The sequence below is a fragment of the Lampetra fluviatilis genome, chromosome 51, assembly GCF_964198595.1.
Source record: "Lampetra fluviatilis chromosome 51, kcLamFluv1.1, whole genome shotgun sequence".
Lineage (NCBI taxonomy): Eukaryota > Metazoa > Chordata > Hyperoartia > Petromyzontiformes > Petromyzontidae > Lampetra > Lampetra fluviatilis.
Genome location: NC_136325.1, coordinates 8,469,669 through 8,487,474, shown reverse-complemented (window position 1 = coordinate 8,487,474; position 17,806 = coordinate 8,469,669). Strand labels below are relative to the sequence as shown.

At 52.0% G+C, this 17,806-nt stretch overlaps 1 protein-coding gene across 3 annotated transcripts in view; it reads left to right on the top strand.

Annotated features, from left to right (window-relative positions):
- Window positions 1–17,806, top strand: part of ABCC5 (ATP binding cassette subfamily C member 5) — a 50,152-nt gene that overhangs the window by 9,190 nt on the left and 23,156 nt on the right. Inside the window, exons 1-2 of one of the 3 annotated variants that reach the window (XM_078878631.1) lie at window positions 10,530–12,109; window positions 12,610–17,802. Coding sequence is in view for 1 of the 3 variants with exons in the window: in XM_078878629.1 (XP_078734755.1) it covers window positions 10,330–10,477 (148 nt within the window). In the remaining 2 variants the exon portion in view is untranslated. Of the gene's footprint in view, window positions 1–10,329; window positions 10,478–10,529; window positions 17,803–17,806 lie in introns of those variants that run through there. The other 2 variants (XM_078878629.1, XM_078878630.1) reach the window with 2 other exon arrangements.

Sequence of the window (17,806 nt, the reverse complement as noted above, 5' to 3'; positions counted from 1 at the left end):
AGCCTGTTAAGGCTATAAAGGGGATCTTTGCGTGCGTGTGTTCCAGCGAGCAGTGGTTAGCGCACACCACACTATGGACCCGGCCACCCGAGTTCAATTCCCGCTTACAGGCAACATCGATGGCGAATATTTTAACCAGTCTATGGCCTCTCTTACTCATTCACGTCATTGGGTGCTGTGCAGGCCTTAATAGGCCTTCATAGCTCCTCGCGAACAGAAATGGCCCCAATCTGTAAAAGAATTTACAGAGTTGGGGGGGATCTTTGTCTTTCTATGTGTGCGGGACCACGTTTGTGGATTTGTGCGTGCATGCGCGTGCGTCACATGCACCATCAGCTGCTGTAATTTATAGCCAACGACCTTTGGGAGGAGTGTGCTGAGTTATTTTCTCTGCGGGGCAAAAATAGGGGCGTTGGTTGACACTTTCACAAAGCGGGGTTTGTTCCTGGGTGGTGTGACCTCCGCACGTCCCCTCCCGACCTTCGTTTAATCTTCGCGCGTCACGCATAACGTGCGACACGTGTGCGGCCGCTATTGCCGGTCCACTGCTGAATGAGGATGGTTTGACCGTATATGACCGCCGCTGGTGGTCAGTGCGGGTTGGTGGAGGGGGAGCGTAGACGTGGGGAGCGTGGAAGTGCAGCAAGATAACGGAATTTTCCGCACTTCTCCTGCTGCGTCCACCAAGCTCGGCGACAACCTCGCTGTGCGTGGCGGTGGTTGCCCTTCACAGTTGCCACGTCTCGGCCAGCGATGGGCAACCGTGACTAGTAGGTGGGCCGCATTAGTGGCCCTCCTTCACCTCAGTGGGCCGCAAGCTACGACACCGTGCTTGTGCACTAACCATGACCCCCCCTCGCATCACCTGAGAGACACTGGGACCAGGCCACCACCAGGGGCTCCGCGGGACGCGTTCGGTCTGCGGGCGGCCACAGGTTGGCCCACCATTGGTCCAGGCCAGAGGTCGCAAACGGGTTTTGATTCCTTACCCGTACCCGGCCGCACCAGGGTCGCAAACGGGTACCCGTACCCGTACCCTACCCGATACCTGGCTACCCGTACCCGGCCGGGTATCGGGTAGGGTACGGGTATCGGGTAGGGTACGGGCATCGGGTACACGATTGCGAACTCTGGGATGAAGCCATGTTGCAGGCGCTGGTGGGTTGATTCTAGGAACTTGAATTGTGAGAAGAGACAAGACGTTGGGAAATGAGTGACAAACGGTTACTCACCAGTGACTCACGGCCTACCCGTACCCGTACCCGGCCGCACCAGGGTCGCAAACAGGAACCCGTACCCGGCCGGGTACGGGTAGCCGGGTATCGGGTAGGGTACAGGTATCGGGTACCTGATTGCGACCTCTGGTCCAGGCTCTCGAGCCTGCTTGGCTTCCCAGATGTGATGAGATCTGGCCCCTTCCTCGTGTATTGGTCGCGGGCTGTAATTGGTTTTAAATATTTAAATCTTCCATGAGAAGACGCCTTTGTTTAGAAGACACTCTTCAATACAAGAACAACAACAAAAATAAAAAAAAGCCCGGGGCATAAACTATTAACCAGTTGCGCTTGATTGATGGTGCCTGGTTTTAGTCGATATCGTTGAGATCGTTTTAAGGCGGTGGTTTCTAATCTCTCTCCGAATCAGGAATACACCGTCAACATTCAGAATACGTTGGCGTGGCGTACCACTGCGAGGTACAACTTTTGGTGTTTTGTTAAACGAACCTTATCTGCAAGCTGTAACAGTTCCGTGGATCAATTCCCACAGCCCTGCAGATCACCAGTATGGTTCGCGGACCGCAGGTTGGGAAATGTTTGTTCAAAGGCATAGTGGCGAAATTGCCAGAACCCCTACTTTTATACTCTACAGCATATTCAGATGTGGTCACATTTATATGCTGTAACAACTTGTGCTGCATTGTATGGCTTGAAGAGTTCTAACTGACTGGCCACAAATGATAGCTCTACAAAGTGGCTTATGAATAAAAAGAAAAACCTCTTATGGATAGTATCGGTCGCAAAAGCCTACGTGTTATATTGGCTTGTCATGTGGAAAATTATCTCGGACAAGTAAGGTCTCCTCTGCCTGTGGACCACAATAGTTTTACTGCTGGACTTGTTGCAGTGTTATTTTATGGCAATTGGTAAACATTTACCCCCCTGTTGCTAGAGTGGGTGTGGGGGGAATGTAATCATTGTAGGAGCCTGGTGGTGATTCATGCCAGGTGTATGGTAGGAATGTGGGTGGTGGGCAGCCCCTTGCGGCAATTAGGCATGTAATGATTAGATATTACACCAGCGTGTCCTGAGCATCATTGTGAATTATGGCCAAGCAATGGTTAAATAACAAAACCCCCATGACCGACGGCAGCTTGGAGATGGGGGGGGAGGCTTTAATGTTGGTGATGCAGTGGTAACACTTGGCCCCCTTTTCTGTGTGGAGTTTGCACGTTCCCTACACTGCGTGGGTTTTCTCCGGGTTCTACGCAATCGTCCCAGAACAAAAAACACAACATAGCTGGTAGTGACCAAGCATCCCAATGCTGGAAAATTCCGTGCAAAAAAAAAATGGCTCAATCGGGACGATACATTGCAACATATTTCCCCTCCCGAAAAAGTGTCTTGGCGACTCGGTGAAGTGTTCTTGGGGTATATCAACGTTATAAACAATAATACATCCATTGGTTGGTGGACAAAGGGGTGTAATTCTAGATTTGAAGCTTTCGTGACTGCAAGGAATCATATTCTTAGGTTTTTTCGGTAAAGTCACGTAGGTAAAACATCAAAATTAATGAAAATAAAATAAAAACAAAAATCACGACGTTTCGGAGGCAACACAAGTCTCCGTCATCAGGTGGGACCGTCACAGCCGAATTAGCTGCATCAAGTGTAAATTATATCTTAACAATGGTGATTCTTGCGTCACGTGGCCATGCACTGCCGTGTTGAGGAAAAGGGTTGGCTTGAATTGTGTGTTCGCCAGTGCCTGAATTCAAACCCCCCGGCATATTCACTGTTAGTCTGCGCCGTGGCTCCGGGTTAATGGATGCAGGCTGACCATCAGTGACGTTATAACGATCAGAAGGCTCGCTTGAGAGCGCACGTAAGTGCCTGTAGCGGGTGGTCATACGCAGATAAGGGCCTGTAGGCCTTGGCCGCCGCCCACACTCAACCGCTGTTTCCTTAGCAATGGCAGTCGTTACACAAACACTGTAGTTACGCTGGCAAGGGAGGGAATGGCACGGTCACCTTCACCATTCCTCCTGGGTCTCAGTGCTCAGGAGTCACCCGGGGGTTATCGGCATGGTGAGGGCATTGTGGGGGGTGGGGGTTGATTTGTAAACGGAACATTGTAATGAATTGGCACATTCTGTTTACGTGACAAACCTTACTAATTGGCTGTCGGGTTCTGGCGCGTTTAACGACACATTTATGTTTATCGACTTAACCCTAAAAAAGCCTGTTATGGGAACATTGTCTTGTTCTTCCATCGCTGGCTGCAGTGCAGTGTTTGTGGCTATCGGGTGTGCAGGCGGTGCAGCTGCACTGGGGGGGCTTGGGGTGGAGGAGCCCGAGTGCTGGGATGTGAGAGAAGGGTGAAAGTTTACAGGGTGGGGGGGGGCCCTTTTCTTGCACCAGAGCCCATGCCAACCATGCTATGCCCACTCAATTGAATGTAGACCCTTAGACTTAGATACAGACCCATAGACTTGAGTAGAGTAACCCACAGAATCAGAATGTTTATACTGGAGGAATCCGATGAGCTATTAAGCTCTTTTTCACAGATGTCCAGGAGGGGCACAGGGTAAGAACGCTAAATCGACAAACTACTAAAAACGATAGTAGTGAAAGGTACAAGAAAGATGAACACATCACTCAAATACATAAATAAACCATTCCCCATCCTACCAGGCAAAGCCCACTGAGGTATTCACTTATTTTTCAGAAGCGACCTGGCCAGAAATGGTAGCTCAAAAACGTGGACTTCATAGCACCAAAATAATCTAGACAATCTCAATACATGTCTCTAAATCTGGAGGTAAGAAACCGGGGGACCCGGAGGAAAAAAAATCTACGAAAAGAATATGCATTGGACCCGTAGACTAACACATTCCTGCGGAGGGAGCTGGTAGGAACGTTCGGTTGCTCGGTCAATGGCCAGGGTCAACGGCGGCGTGGTGTGTTCCGCAAATATGCCCGACTGTGAGGGCGGGCACAAGCCGGCGTGAGTAGGTTAAACGTTGAGTTTTATAAGGGCACCACGGGGTGACCAGCCCCTCCCCACCCAGCCCCACCCCTCCCACCCCCCACCCAGCCCCATCCTCCCCACCCCTCCCCACCCTCCCCTCCCCACCCAGCCCCTCCCCACCTTCCCCTCCCCACCCAGCCCCTCCCCACCCTCCCCACCCAGCCCCTCCCCACCCTCCCCTCTCCACCCAGCCCCACCCCTCCCATTTTTGGATGCACGACGGACGGACACAATAATCCCCTGTGGGCTGGTGGAACCAGGTGGTTCCTACCAGTAAAATATAAGACATAGATTACCATAGAAAACATAGACTAACGTAGTGCCCATAGACAAACATTAAACCCACAAACTAACATAGCACCCATAAAAACCAACATAGTTACCTGTATACTAACAATTATGTATGAGACTCATTAGAACCCAAAGACTGGCGGCATACGCTAACACGGAACCCGGCGATTAACAGAGAATCCAGCGGAGCAGCTCTGGAGTGTACAGGCGGTGGCACCTGCTAGGAGGCCCAATGGCCAGAGGGCTCCATGTACCTGGTGATGGCGAAGAAGGGGGGGGGTGAATTGGACACGGGGTCTCATTTCTTTACATCTTGCACCAGGGCCCGTGTATATTTGTGTACAAAAAATTTGCGGCGTTGTGTGGGACACCCTGCCCTGTTTCACCGATGCTTCCACTTCTGCTCTGACATTCTACCCCCAGACCCACCCACCGGGGTCACTGCTCTGCTGCACGCTGCGTATTTTCCAAATTAAGATTGTTGTTTGTTGGAAGTGGCCGGGTGGCTCAGAGGTCAGAAACCTGAGCTTTGCATTACTTTGGAGTTCCTGGGTTTAAAGCGCATTCTGCAGTGGTAGCAAGTTGATGGTCGATGCCCGGTCACCAATGGCCGCACGAAAAAGATACAACGTTACATTTAATTCCGCGTGTAATTTTCGCTCTGAGTTCCAGCTCTGATAACCGCCAACGATTAGTTTGACTATCGTGCGATGGACTTGGTATCACTGCGGGTGGTAAAGTGCTCCTTTATATCCGCTTCTGCAGACCATTCGCTAACAAAGGGCGGGAGGAGGGGGGGACGCTGGTGGAGGGAGGGGGATGCACTGCGAAATATCCGAATGGAAAGATCCAAATGGATTCGTCATCACGTGTCATTACACCCGAGAGTACAATCGCGCGCGGCAGAATTGGAAAGGATAAGGTAAAAGCAGGAAGCAAATGCGTAGCATAAAAGGCGTCAACAATGAGAGCGTCCATAGGCGTGGGACTGCGAGCGCCTCTGGCTAAAGCCGGGCACGCTTTGCCCCTGCGTGACAAGATTGCGGATGATAAAGGCGTGGGCTGGTGATTTTTATTTTTATTTTACTGTGCCTGAAGCTAAGGAGGGCTGTGTCTCACCAGGCCTCATTAAAATGCTTTTGTGCGAAGACTGCTGTTCCTCCAGACACCCGTGCTTTGTTCTCCAGCGAAGCAGCACTGTTGTGACGGATCGCCGCGCAATTTCCGTAAACACAGCAGCGTCTGGAACTCTGCACTCACCAATGCAATACAAATACACTACAAAGTGGTTGTAGGAAGCTTATAAAGGGTGACCCCTGCTCAAGACACTGCACAGTGGGTTTGTGTTTGATCGGGAGAGGCAGTTGGGCAGAGCAGAAGAGGGAGGGCTTGAGTCTGGCCTTGCACAGGGACAGTGAGTCCACAGCACTGATGGCTGGAGGAAGGGAGTTCCAGACTACGGAGGTAGCGGAAGAGAATGAGCGACCTCCCGCTGGCTGAAGGTTGGAAGCGGGCTTCCACGGAATACCTTGGTTGCTTGATTGGGGAGTGTATGTTGTGGGTAGTAGAGTGAGATGAGAGGGGAGAGGTAGGAGAGTGCGTGGAGTAGTAGTTAGATGAGAGGGGAAATGTAGGAAAGTGAGTGTGGTAGTAGTGAGATGAGAGAGGAAGGAGAGTCCGTGGATGGCTCTTCCACAACATGTCAGGGATCTCTAAATCTGTGGACATTTTTTAAATGTGTCTCAACTCATTTATACGCTTCCGCTTATTACACTTTTAGTTCATTTAGCAAATGGGTTTTTTAAATGTATTTATGATATAATTATTTTCATGCCGAGCATCTGCTACTGCGTCCTGTATGGCACTTTGAGATCCTTGATGGAAAGCCGCTGTATAAATTGAATTATTATAAATAGTGAGACGAGAGGGGGGGTGGGCAGAGTTACACGGAGCGGAGTCTGTGAAGGGTCACGAAGACGGTGAGCCGTGATCTTCATATTGATCCGGGAGTGGATTGGGGAGCGAGTGGGAGGCATCGTAGTGTCGGGGCGACATGACCTCGATTGTGAGTGTGTGTGAGGAGTCTGGCCTCAACGTGCACATAGCCTGGCACAAGCGCCGTGGTGACGTCACCGCCACTTAGTGGCGAACGGCGGTTGTTGGTGTTGGAGTCTGGCAGCAGCGTCTCTTGCTGGCATCCAGTTTAGGGGATGACAACATTAGTCATAGCAGTGGTGCAGCAGCAGCAGTAGTAGCAGGGCTTGGTATTGGCCAACAATGGTTGTCTGCTATTTAAATTGGAGAATATACGGCCGTGGGTGTACATGCTTATGTAACGCGGCGTACAAATGTAGGGCACTTATGTAACTGCTCTTTCCCTTAGATGACCGGTGGCAGTGGCGCTTTATCCCATTAAGCGATGGGTTGAGCTGTTGTTTTTTTTCGCTCGGGCTTTTCTGAACAGAAACCGCACCGCGGAGCGAGTCGTTCGTTAGTTTACGCGAGAACAGGCAAGCGCCTGAGACCTTGGTAAAAATAAATGCATTGTCACAGTGAAAGGGTCTGACCTTTTAATAATCATAATAATAAATCATTTTTTAGTACATTTGCCATTCCGAAAGTGCAAGGCTGCCACGCGGGAACGCGCCGTTTCACACGCAATCCGGTTGAGCCTGGATGGCGCTGGCCTGGGCGAATGCCACTCAACAAACAGCGTCTGGAATGCTTCCGAAATGTTAGCAAGCCGCTGGAGCTGCGCACTTTCAAATTATCCGGGTTGAAAACTCATTTCTTGAAAGCTGATTTTTGTGTTGCGTTTGTTGACCTTCTCGCACGGTTGCCCCCTACGTACGGCACGAAAGAAGTTCAACATGCATACATTCATAGTAGTAGGTTTTTACCCTTTAAACTGGTACAAAACTGACACCTTTATACAAGGCATCATGTTTGCAATAACCACAACACAAGCAGTCAAAATGCAAACAAAAAGAAACAACTCTGATAATGTTCGTCTCCAGTCGTTGCATACATTCGTTAGAAGCTGCTGCACACGGCAGATGCATCCATCGTTGTGCCGTACTGACTTTGTACACTTCCACATGCGGCGCTGTCCGCCGTCGCCAGCCCGCACCGACCGACGTGGCTAAGCATGCTCAAAGAATCCCCGTGATCCGCAAGGCGTCATGGAGAGGCCCTCATCCAGCAATGGAACTGATGAACATTGCCGTACTGGACACAGGGAGCCGCGGTTGTTTCCGCCGCTTTGATTTTGTCCCCATCACGTTACTCGCCAAGCCCAATTTCGTCTTTGGCTAACACTCATGGGGATTCCCCAAGCCTTAGTCATTACCCTCGTTGTTGCCTGCCAGACAGCCTTGCTTATTAGCACGTGGATGTCATCAATCAATGTCAGCCGCTGTTCATAATAATTATTAACATTTGTAAGGTGCATTTCATCCATAGATCCCAATGCGCCGTGTTATGGAAAGCCGGAAATTAACAGAACCAGGGTGAACGGCCAGAGCTAGGGGGTGTAAAGGCCAATTCAAAGATTTTAATTTTGAATGCAGTCTTAAATATGTCCGACTACTCTGTCTTATCACCAAACGCAAAGCGTCCCAAAGTCTGGGAGCTGCACTGGCAAAAGCTACATCACCCCGGCAACAGAGCCTTGCCCTGGAAAGGGCGCTTTATAAATCCGAAGTAGAATAGAATAAAGGTCTCGGGGACATCGTTGAGAGAATAAAAATGGATCGGTTCCCAGCAAATCTTGCGGTGCTATGGACACAGGCACGCATAGAGAAGGGGGCACGTCGTCGCCTACCCAGCGGTTTCAGCTGAGCGCGTAAACAAGCGGAACTTGATGCGCATGACGTCACGCATTCTTCCGCACGGGCGACCTTTGTCCCACTTGCTTCTCCGGAGGCAATGTTCTGCTGTGTGTCGGCGGCCTCCCTCCTCCCCCCCTCCCTCTTGCCCCTCGCCTTCTGCCCTACGGCTCTGCGTCATCACTTCGCTAGTGCGGACGGCATCTCCGCCGTCTCCAGTCGTTGACATCGATTGTTGTCCGTTAGGCTCTCGTTGATCCGTTGCTCCGGGACGTGCACGCACCAGGACCAGGCAGTGGCTAAACGCACGCTCCAAAGCTCCGCGCGGATAAATGCGCAATGCGTAGTAGCGTTCAAAGATCCTCGGGCGCAGATCGATTTCGGTGCGTTACCCCGGAGGTCGCCGGTTCGATCGGTTGAAACGATGGGCAAGTTTGCCGAGTCTGGCCCCCGCCGCCCACCCCGTGTCAGGGACACGCCGCCGCGCATGCGACGAGCTGTCCCGTTGCGTGATCGCCATTTGTTTATTCTGCGTTTTGTACATCACTGTTTGTCTCAGTCCCCTTGCTTAGACCAGGGGCGGCTCATGGCGGGGTGTGGGGGGGGGGTGTTATTTGATCATACTTCACGCTGGTGAAGGCAGCGGAGAGCATTCACAAACAGCGTCTGCAACGCTTCCGAAATGTTAGCAAGCCGCTGGAGCTGTGCACTTTCAAATCATCCAGATTGAAAACTTTTTTCTTGGTGAAGGCAGCGGAGAGCATGGACGTGGTAGTCTAGAAGTTGCAATGGATTATTTCCACACTGCCTTCTGTTGGGCCTGCCACATAGCTGTGCAACAGCCTGTTGCACTTACTGTGGCTTCACTGTAAAAATAAAGATTCGGTGCTTGTGTGCCTTTGCCGGCCCGAGCCGGTACGGCCTTAATAGATGCTCTAGAACAGCACCTGTCCAATCTTTGTCGTTATACGTGCAGTAAAAACGTCAGTGAAACAACAGCGGCATAAATCTATTGTGGTCCTGCAACATCATTCACAAGTGGTTTACATACTCCACCTTTTGTTAATAATGTGCGGCACACTGGGGAGTTGTTTTGTATTCGAGTATTGTTTTTTTCTCTCTCTTCTAAAAACGGGGGGGGGGGGGGTGAAAGGGGAGGGGGGTGCTTAAAAACACTGCCCCCAGGGTTCCAGGGTGGGTGGGTCCCATGGTAACGGCACCGTGCCTTACGTGTATCGCCGCATTTACATTCGCGGTTCCTTTGTTTGACGGCCAGCGCCTCGGGCGTTTCCCCAGTGATTCACGAGAATGGACGTGCCCTGAAATGTTTTTTTATCGTCGTCACCACTGTAACATTTTTTTATTTCGGGTGGCGCAGTGATAACACTCTTGCCTCGCGGCAAGAAATGCCTGTGTTTGATTCCTGACTCTTTCTGTGTGGAGTTGATACGTTCTGCCTGTGTTCTGTAATTAGTTTACTCCGGATGAGATATGTCATAAGGCACTGTGAGAACAATGCCTTGTGAGTGCTAAAAGCATTGCTTGGAAAACGTGATGACAAAATATTAAGCCGTAAAAACAAAGTTTTTCACTATAAATCCTTTATATGCGTGGCGGCTAGAGTCCTCTCGTCCTCTGGCTTGAGATGGCTGCCACCTATGGGTCAGATGATTGCCTGCCACCATTAAGCAATTGGTAATTAAATATAATTTATTTTTTCCTAAAAAGTGTAAAATTTTTGAAAAAATTTTCACGCAAATTAATTGTCACGCACAACGAGTCTGTGTGCAAAATGTCAGCTCGATTGGATCACGGGAAGTGGGTTAAAAAACGACCGAAAGATTTGCACGGTCGTAAGCGCGCAAGCAAGCAAGTGAACTTAATATAAAGGATTTAAAAAGAGCAGGACCCTTGAGTTGACACCAGGCCCCCCTCTCCCCTCAATGCTCCCGTCTCGTCGCAGGTTGGAGCGTCTTTGGCAACAGGAGCTGAAGGAGTGCGGGCGGGAGGGCGCCTCGCTGTCGCGCGTCATGTGGAGGTTCTGCCGAACCCGCCTCGTCATCTCCATCCTCTGCCTGATGATCACCATGCTCGCTGGATTTTGTGGCCCCGTGAGTGACTTCACACATCTGCTCATCCCCACTGCGCACTCCTGACCCCGGGCCGGCCCGAGCTGTTTCTTCGGCCGCTCCCGTCACAAAAAAAGCGGCAAAAAATAAAAAAAACAAAACCTTCGTCGTCCCGGCCGCAACTCCGGTCGCCACGGAAACCTCTCATCCTCCGGCGGTTGGCGGCGCGGGAGCGTGCGGATGCGCGTGCGCGCCCTCCGCTGTTTTGCCGTGGAGATGCGACGAGCGAGCTGGCGGGTAGAGGTGCTCCGTGAAGGGAAGCGATGACCCCCCGCTCAACAGACGACCTACCGAACGACCGATCCGATGTCCTTGTTGATGATGGGTCTTCTGACGGGTGGCGGTGTTTGTCCATCAGTGCCTTGTCTGCGTTCCCGGCCCTTGGTATGTGTCTGACCAGCTTATTGTTGTTGTGACTGTCCTCAGGAGAGAGGTGGGTGCGAGTCCTTTGCTAGCTACGTTGTTGTCGTCGTTGTTGTTGTTGTTGTGAAGGCTTGCAGGTAAGAGGGGTGCACATTACCTACCGTAAGTGGGCTTCGTCTCGTCGCCTGACAGCTTTGAGATTTTTGAGCAGTTGTGTTCCAAGCACTGGGGTGTGCGGATATAATGCTGTGATTACTTCTCTCTCTCTCGATGCACACGATAAGCTGCTGTTTTGCCTCTGGCTTCGTTCAGCTTTGCTTCTGTGAGGTTGATTCTTGCTCTGATCTTCTGTCTCCTTCCTGACTCCGAGCCTCTATCGGACCGCTGGCTTCGCCGTTGTTGTGTGATAACTTGGGCAGAGTTGTATGAATTCGTTTTCCAGAGTCTGCGGGCGTGTAGAGGCAAGTCACCTCCCAGCCCCTAGTTCTTTGTGTCTGGTAATGTATCTGCTGCAAAAACAAATCACACATATTTGCATGAGTAAATCTTGTTGTTGTTGTTGTTGCTGCCGCTGCGACCGTTTGTGCCGAGTTGTTGAGAAATGAGCAAGCGGAAACGATCGCTGCAGCCATTCTCCGATTGATCCGCTCTGCCATATGTTTGTTTTTGTTGTTAAAGTAATTTGCCATTCTATTTTTTCTCCCGGTTTTGGCGTTGGCTGTTGCACCGTCGCGTGTGCGAGCGAGGGAGGCTTTCGGTTGCCGCTTTGCTGGGGGCCGTTGGTTGGTGGCGGCGGCATCATCGTGCACTGCACCGCTGAGTGTTCGGTTGTACCCTGACGCTGGACTGTGCGTGTAGAGTTTTGAGGCCTTGGGACAGAGGGGGGGGGGGGTTAGGAGCATGTTTTTGAGGAGTGGTTGCCGCAGGTAAGCCCAGAGACACTGGGTTTTCTCATTCGTGTCGAGTGTCCGGGTGCGTGTGTGTACCTGCGTGCGCGTTTCAACGTATACGATGCGCGATTGTTCGTGGTGACAGTTTTGTGCGTGCGTGCGTGCGTGCGTGCCGCTCATGATTCAACGTATACGTTACGTGATTGTTCATGGTGACAGTTTTGTCTGTGCGAGTGCGTGTGTGTACGTGCGCCCGTGTGTGTGTTCCCGTGTGTGTGTTCCCGTGTGTGTGTGTATGCGTGCCCAGCAGGAGTACTCGGAGAGTGCAAAGCACGTGAATGCTTGTGCTGTTCTGTAATGCGTGAGTGGACCTTTTGATCAACACCCTTGAGCACTTTTGTCTTGCGTAAAGGGTCTGACTTGGGTTCGCATCTGCACTTGGCCCTTCCAGAAATATTTTCTGCACTCGAAAGCCTCTTTGCATGCATGCATACACACATTGACCTTCACACAGCCGCAAGCAATGACCCAACAAAGCATTCCGCAGGTACTTCTGATTGTAACCGCTAACGGTAGTAGCAAGTTCACGTAACAATTAACTCGTGCGGCAGGGATCTATCAGTCACGATTGGTGCTTCTGAATTATGTTTTTGAACAATGCAATGTTGTTTTTCTTGCGTCGATTTTGTGTACAGTATTTGCGTTATTGCGTTGTTTTGTTTATTCCGTCGGATGCGTTCAAATTCATTGCCGCGCGGCGCGAGCCGGGAAAACGGTCGTTGCGCGTTCATTTTAAGATGATTTCCGCGACTCCGTAACGACAACTGCTTTAAAATTGTGACGTGTGCGTCGTCATTCCAGCCTCAAACTCACAACAGCAAGTTCCGATGCGTGGGCAAAGAAACGAAACGATTTAAAATCACGGACAAACAACCAAACAAATGCCTGCCACCCAACTCCCCCCCCATCGCTCCTGCTCCCACCCACCGTCTTCTGCCGAGAGTCATCCTTTATGGATTTCCTGGATCTGACGTCAACTCGCGTTGCCTCGCCCCTCAAGGGATGACGGTGCAATCGAACGAGGGTGTCCATGGCAAGGGGCTCCGCCGGACTCCGGCTTCGCGATCGCAAGTGCCGCGTGCGCACAGAGTCACCGGCGCTGCTCCGCCGCCAAAGACCGCCCGGGAAGCCGTCGCTGTCGCAGCTCGTTCGGAAACCTGTCCCGGCGCCAAAAGCCAAAATTTCACTGCGAGGCTCGGCGCCAGAAAACCTTGACCCCCCTCCTGGGGGTTGGGGGTGGGGGGAAGGGGCTTGCGTGGAGAGATGCCACCGTTCCCCAGCCAGCCGCTGTCAGGCGAAGGACAACCTATACTCACCAACTCCAAAAACTACCCTGCTGTGAGATGCGAGATAAACCAAAAACACCCACCGGACAACCGTCTTCCCACCCGCCGCCTCCAACCCCTCCTCCCGCTACCTCTCAAGACAATTAAAACGCAAATCCACGAACCCTCACGAGCAATGCCGCGGCGAAACCGGCGGTGTCCCCCTTCCACAGCTGTTCATTCTCATCGCTCCCTTCCCAAAAACAGTTTGGCAAACGACAAACAAAAACTGCCGCAGCGAGGATATCAAAACGGCCGTGACCTCGGCGGCTGCCGCTCCGAGCGTGACGGCGCCGCAGCCCACTCGGGCTCTGCATCGATTGCGGCCGGAGAGGTCGCGTAGTGGCGGGGGCGGGCTTTTGCCGATGTTTCTCAGCGCACACGAGGTCGGGGCCACTCTTTGAGGGTGGTTGTCACGGTTGCGTGCGAGGCTATGAGGGTCCTCTCCTGCCTTTGCGTGGGTCAGGACACTTCAGAGTCGATTCAAAAGAAGTTGCGTCGGCCGTGCTCCGTGTTTTGTGCAAGGGTTGGTGGGCTGTCTGGAAAATCTGGATTCTAGTACATTGTGACTGGAGCGTCGCTCGAAAATTAATCGAGGCCTGCTCGCGGCGTGTTACTGCGTGCCAACCGCAGCGATGCAAATAAGACGGTGTCCCTCTGCATGGTGGAAGAGAAGTCGGGTGGGCCCAACCGTAGTTTATTTAGCCTCTAATCCAAGGTTTTGGCTCGCTAGCGCTCGTTGATAATTGTTTGCACTGTAGCCTCACTACCAACAGCGTCTTCTAATGTGCCGCATTTCGGTCGGTCGTTTGACACGAGCGATTTTAAGCGACGAAGTTTGTTGATGGTGGTGGTGGTTGGAAAGAAGGTCAGCAATGGCTCTAGGACTCCCAGGGCGTGGCACGGTTTGCATAACGGGAGATTATATATTTAGTTATGAAAGCACATTCGGTTTGAATTTTGTGGTGGTGGCGGTTGCAAGTGACGTGGGCAAGGGTTGACGTTGCGTGGCCACCGGGTGCTTTCCCACGCCAAAGCGGCGCTTGCGTCTTTACAAAGCTGAGATCTCTTTTTTTGTGTGTCACATGTGACGCGAGAGCCGCGGATTATTGAATTTCTGCTGCCGGAGCAGAGCGGGTGCTGCACGCTTTGCGTGACGACGGCGTTCCTGTCTGGCGCTCGCTCGTCACGCCGCGTAAACAAGTGGCTCCTTCTCACGCGAGGCTGACCGCTCTTGCCCCCCCCTCCGACTCCCTCAGCCATCACCGCCCCCCCCCCATCCCAAACAGATGTCTTCCCTAGCCCAGTCTTTCTGTGACGAGTGCCACTTCTGTTTTTGTTCGTGTTCTTTTCCCACCCAAGAGACAGTGAATTTCCATTGGCGTCGCTGCATGTGGGTGCAGAGGAAGTACCAAGACAGAACGATGCCAACCCCCCCCCCCCCCAAATAATTAACTCGATGGCTGTGTAATTGGCACTTTTGGCTTCACTCTCACACTTCCCTGCCAACTCGCTCTTCTCTAGCCGAGTCTGAGCTCGGTCGTGCGTGAGCGGCCAGCTCAAAAAAACTCGTGGCCTCGAGAGGCGGGGCAAAAATCTTGCCCTGCCGGCCGCCCCCAAAGCTCACAGACTGCCCCTAGCGGTCGCGACGCACGGGGAAGTCTCAGGGCGGTCGCTGCCGGCAACGTTGTTGTCGCACCGTTTTTCTTTTTTTGTAAAAAAAAAATCATCATTCCAAGTCGCCCAAATCTGCGCAAATATGGTCACTTGCTCCCCCTGGCGTAATTCTAGTGGACAACAGGTCATGGCAACCTCCAATCAGATCGCACGGCGGTCATGTCTACCCAAGTCTGTGCGTCCCGTGGACCAATCGTTGCTCGTCAGACTCGCTTGTTTTTAACCAACTCTCGTTTTCATTGGCCAGAGAGAACCACGTCACTCCAAGCTGTTACCACGGTGATGCCCGCCAATCCGGTTGCCCCTAAAACTGCCCCCCCCCCCCCCCGGGTGCATTGCCGTGTTTTGAACACGGGAAGTGAGGAGAGCCGGTGCATGCAGCCAGCAGAGAGTTATCGTCGTGCACAGTCGGGGTGCATCTTGGAGTCTCTTTTAGCAGCCGACCTTCACCCCGGGAGTCCAACCTCAACCCAAAGCTCATTTCTTTTAAACCGCTTTGTGTTCAGTTTGTTGTCCTTATCCCTCTTTCTTCTCTCCACCGCCCGCACCTCCGATAGCACGGTTACATACGGTGCGAAAGAAGTTCAACGTACATATGTACGAAGCATTGTGGTGGTTGGGGAGGGGGGTGCTAAAATAGACATTGTGCGGTTTATTAAGAATGATTGGTTGGTATGGTCTCAGTGAAGTGGTGGCCAGACCTGGTTTCAATCATCGCAATCGTAATTTAGCGCCCTGAGAGCTGTTGTTTAAGGGCGCTTTATACATTCGTATTATTATTGTTAATTGCATGATATGTGATGGTTTGCGATTATAATTTCAGCTGACGGTGCTGCTGCTGCTGCTTTGATTATTATTGTCGTCGACACCAGCTGCGAGTGTTGCCACTGGTTGGTGTAGATTCGTAACGATAGACAGCTCCCCTCACCCCCCCCCCCATCACCACCGTGTGTTGCTTGATGAGCTGTCACACTTGGGGGGTCGTGATTCGATTCCACGGTTGAGTTTCGTTACGTTAACGGCGGTCGCGATGGATGAAGCAACTCTCTTCATACCTGCGCCGGCCACACAAGACGAACCGCGTGCGACGTACGCACGAATCTGAAGGAATTGATTCTCGCACGTACGCGTCGCGAGCATCGGAATCTTATTTTGATTGCCGATTCGATTCCTCCTTGTTCAATCAGATGCCAATTTGACCTGGCACCGTGTGAACCCAGCGCAAGCAGCATTCACCGCCATTCATCCCGTCCCCGCATCTTGATTCACCGAATTGCGAAAGATGCGCGATGAGATTACGATTTTATTGTATTGTTTATAATTGTTTTGGTTTTTTCCATTTTAGGTACGGCTTTGGTGCGCTTGAGCGTCAGTCCGTGGCGATGTCGCTCGCTTCAAGTTGTAAATAATCGATGGTCACTCGCGGGATTCCGTGCAGGTATCCTGCAAGCGACAATCGTTTTTTTTAATCGGTACATCGTTACAGATGTGCTCCTCCAAAAATATAACGTTTACTACCCCTGCGAGACCTGCACTTTTTCGCGACTTAACACGCATTAGAACTGCCTGTGTACACGCGCAGCCGTTCTGTCACTCCGCTGCTGGATGAGCGCCTCCCCACGCCGTGCGGGGTCGTGGTGGTAGTTTGACCGTACGTCACCGTGCTGGTCGGTGAAAGCAGGAAGCATAGCGGTACAGTACAGCAACAGATTTTGCCGCACCGCCCTCTGCTGCCCGGCACGTTGCGCTAACCGCTACCCGCACAGGTGTCCGGGATGACGTCGTGTTGCTTTGTGATTGGCATTGGCACTCCCATCGATCTCCAACTGCACCGTGACCTTTTGGCCGAGCAGGAGAGTCCGCACTGAACCAGTGCTGCCCCCTAATGGTAAAGCCCTCCGCGCTCAAATGAAGACACGATGATGAAACGGAGCTCCGCCGTAGATACGTAGCCAGGCTGTGTGCGTCCCTGGGCTCTCCGACATGCACGCACGAAGCTTGCTCGGTGAGCAAATGGAGGCTTTCGATTGACGGTTCGGAGTTTTCAAATGACGTCACTGCCGTGTCGGTCCCGTATTTTGTAACGAAGCGTCGCAGCGGTGATGTCACATCGATGCTCCTGACCGTAGCAGCACGTGCCTGGGTCCGCCCACGAAATGCACACAGCCTAGGCATGTAGCTACAAGGTAGGAGCCGCTTGTTTTTCACGGGTTGTGCCGTTCTTTAAGTTCGTACACGGAGATGGGAGAGAACGATGAAAGCAACTCGTGCGCGGGGGTCCGAGACGACGCATCGCTGCGTCGTGGGACTGTGAGATGCCGATGGCTTGGGGAAGCCTTAATCCAGCAGTGGATTGACCCTGGTTGGTGGTGGTAGTGGGGATGATGTTTAAGTGCTGCGATCCCAAAGGGGGATGGTCAGTGTTTTAATGACATTCTAAAAACTTGCACCGACCTCATTGCTGGTTTGACTTGAAAGTTGAGTTGGCGAAATCGAAAAGCTGTGCTAAAATGCAGTCGTGTGTATAATTGCGATTGGGGGACGGTGCAATTGTTTAAGAGCTAATTGTTAAAACATTCGACCGCCCCTTCTGTGATGGTGTTGAATAGCAATAAGCGGAAGCGTGTAAATCGATGACTCTTTCCGTGCCGTTACTTTTCGTTTTTATACTTTGATAACAAAACAGTGAGCCGCGGTTCATATTTATTTTGACGCAAGCGTGCATGTCGGGCGCAGTGCAATTTACCAGGCCATTCCAGACTCTTAAACACACAATAAAAACGAGGTTGCCTTGAACAGGGGCGTGTGCGTAAGCGTGAGTTTTACCGTAAACGATCCGTCGCGGCGGCCTGTAAAGTGCGTGCGTAAAGTGCGTGCGTGTGTGTGTGCGTGTGCCAAGCGATCAGTGCTGACCTCTCTCCGCAGCTGGTAGCGCCCATGGCCTCCTTTGGCTCAGGCAGTCCTGCACTGTTCTGCTGGCCTGGTGCGCTGGGTAT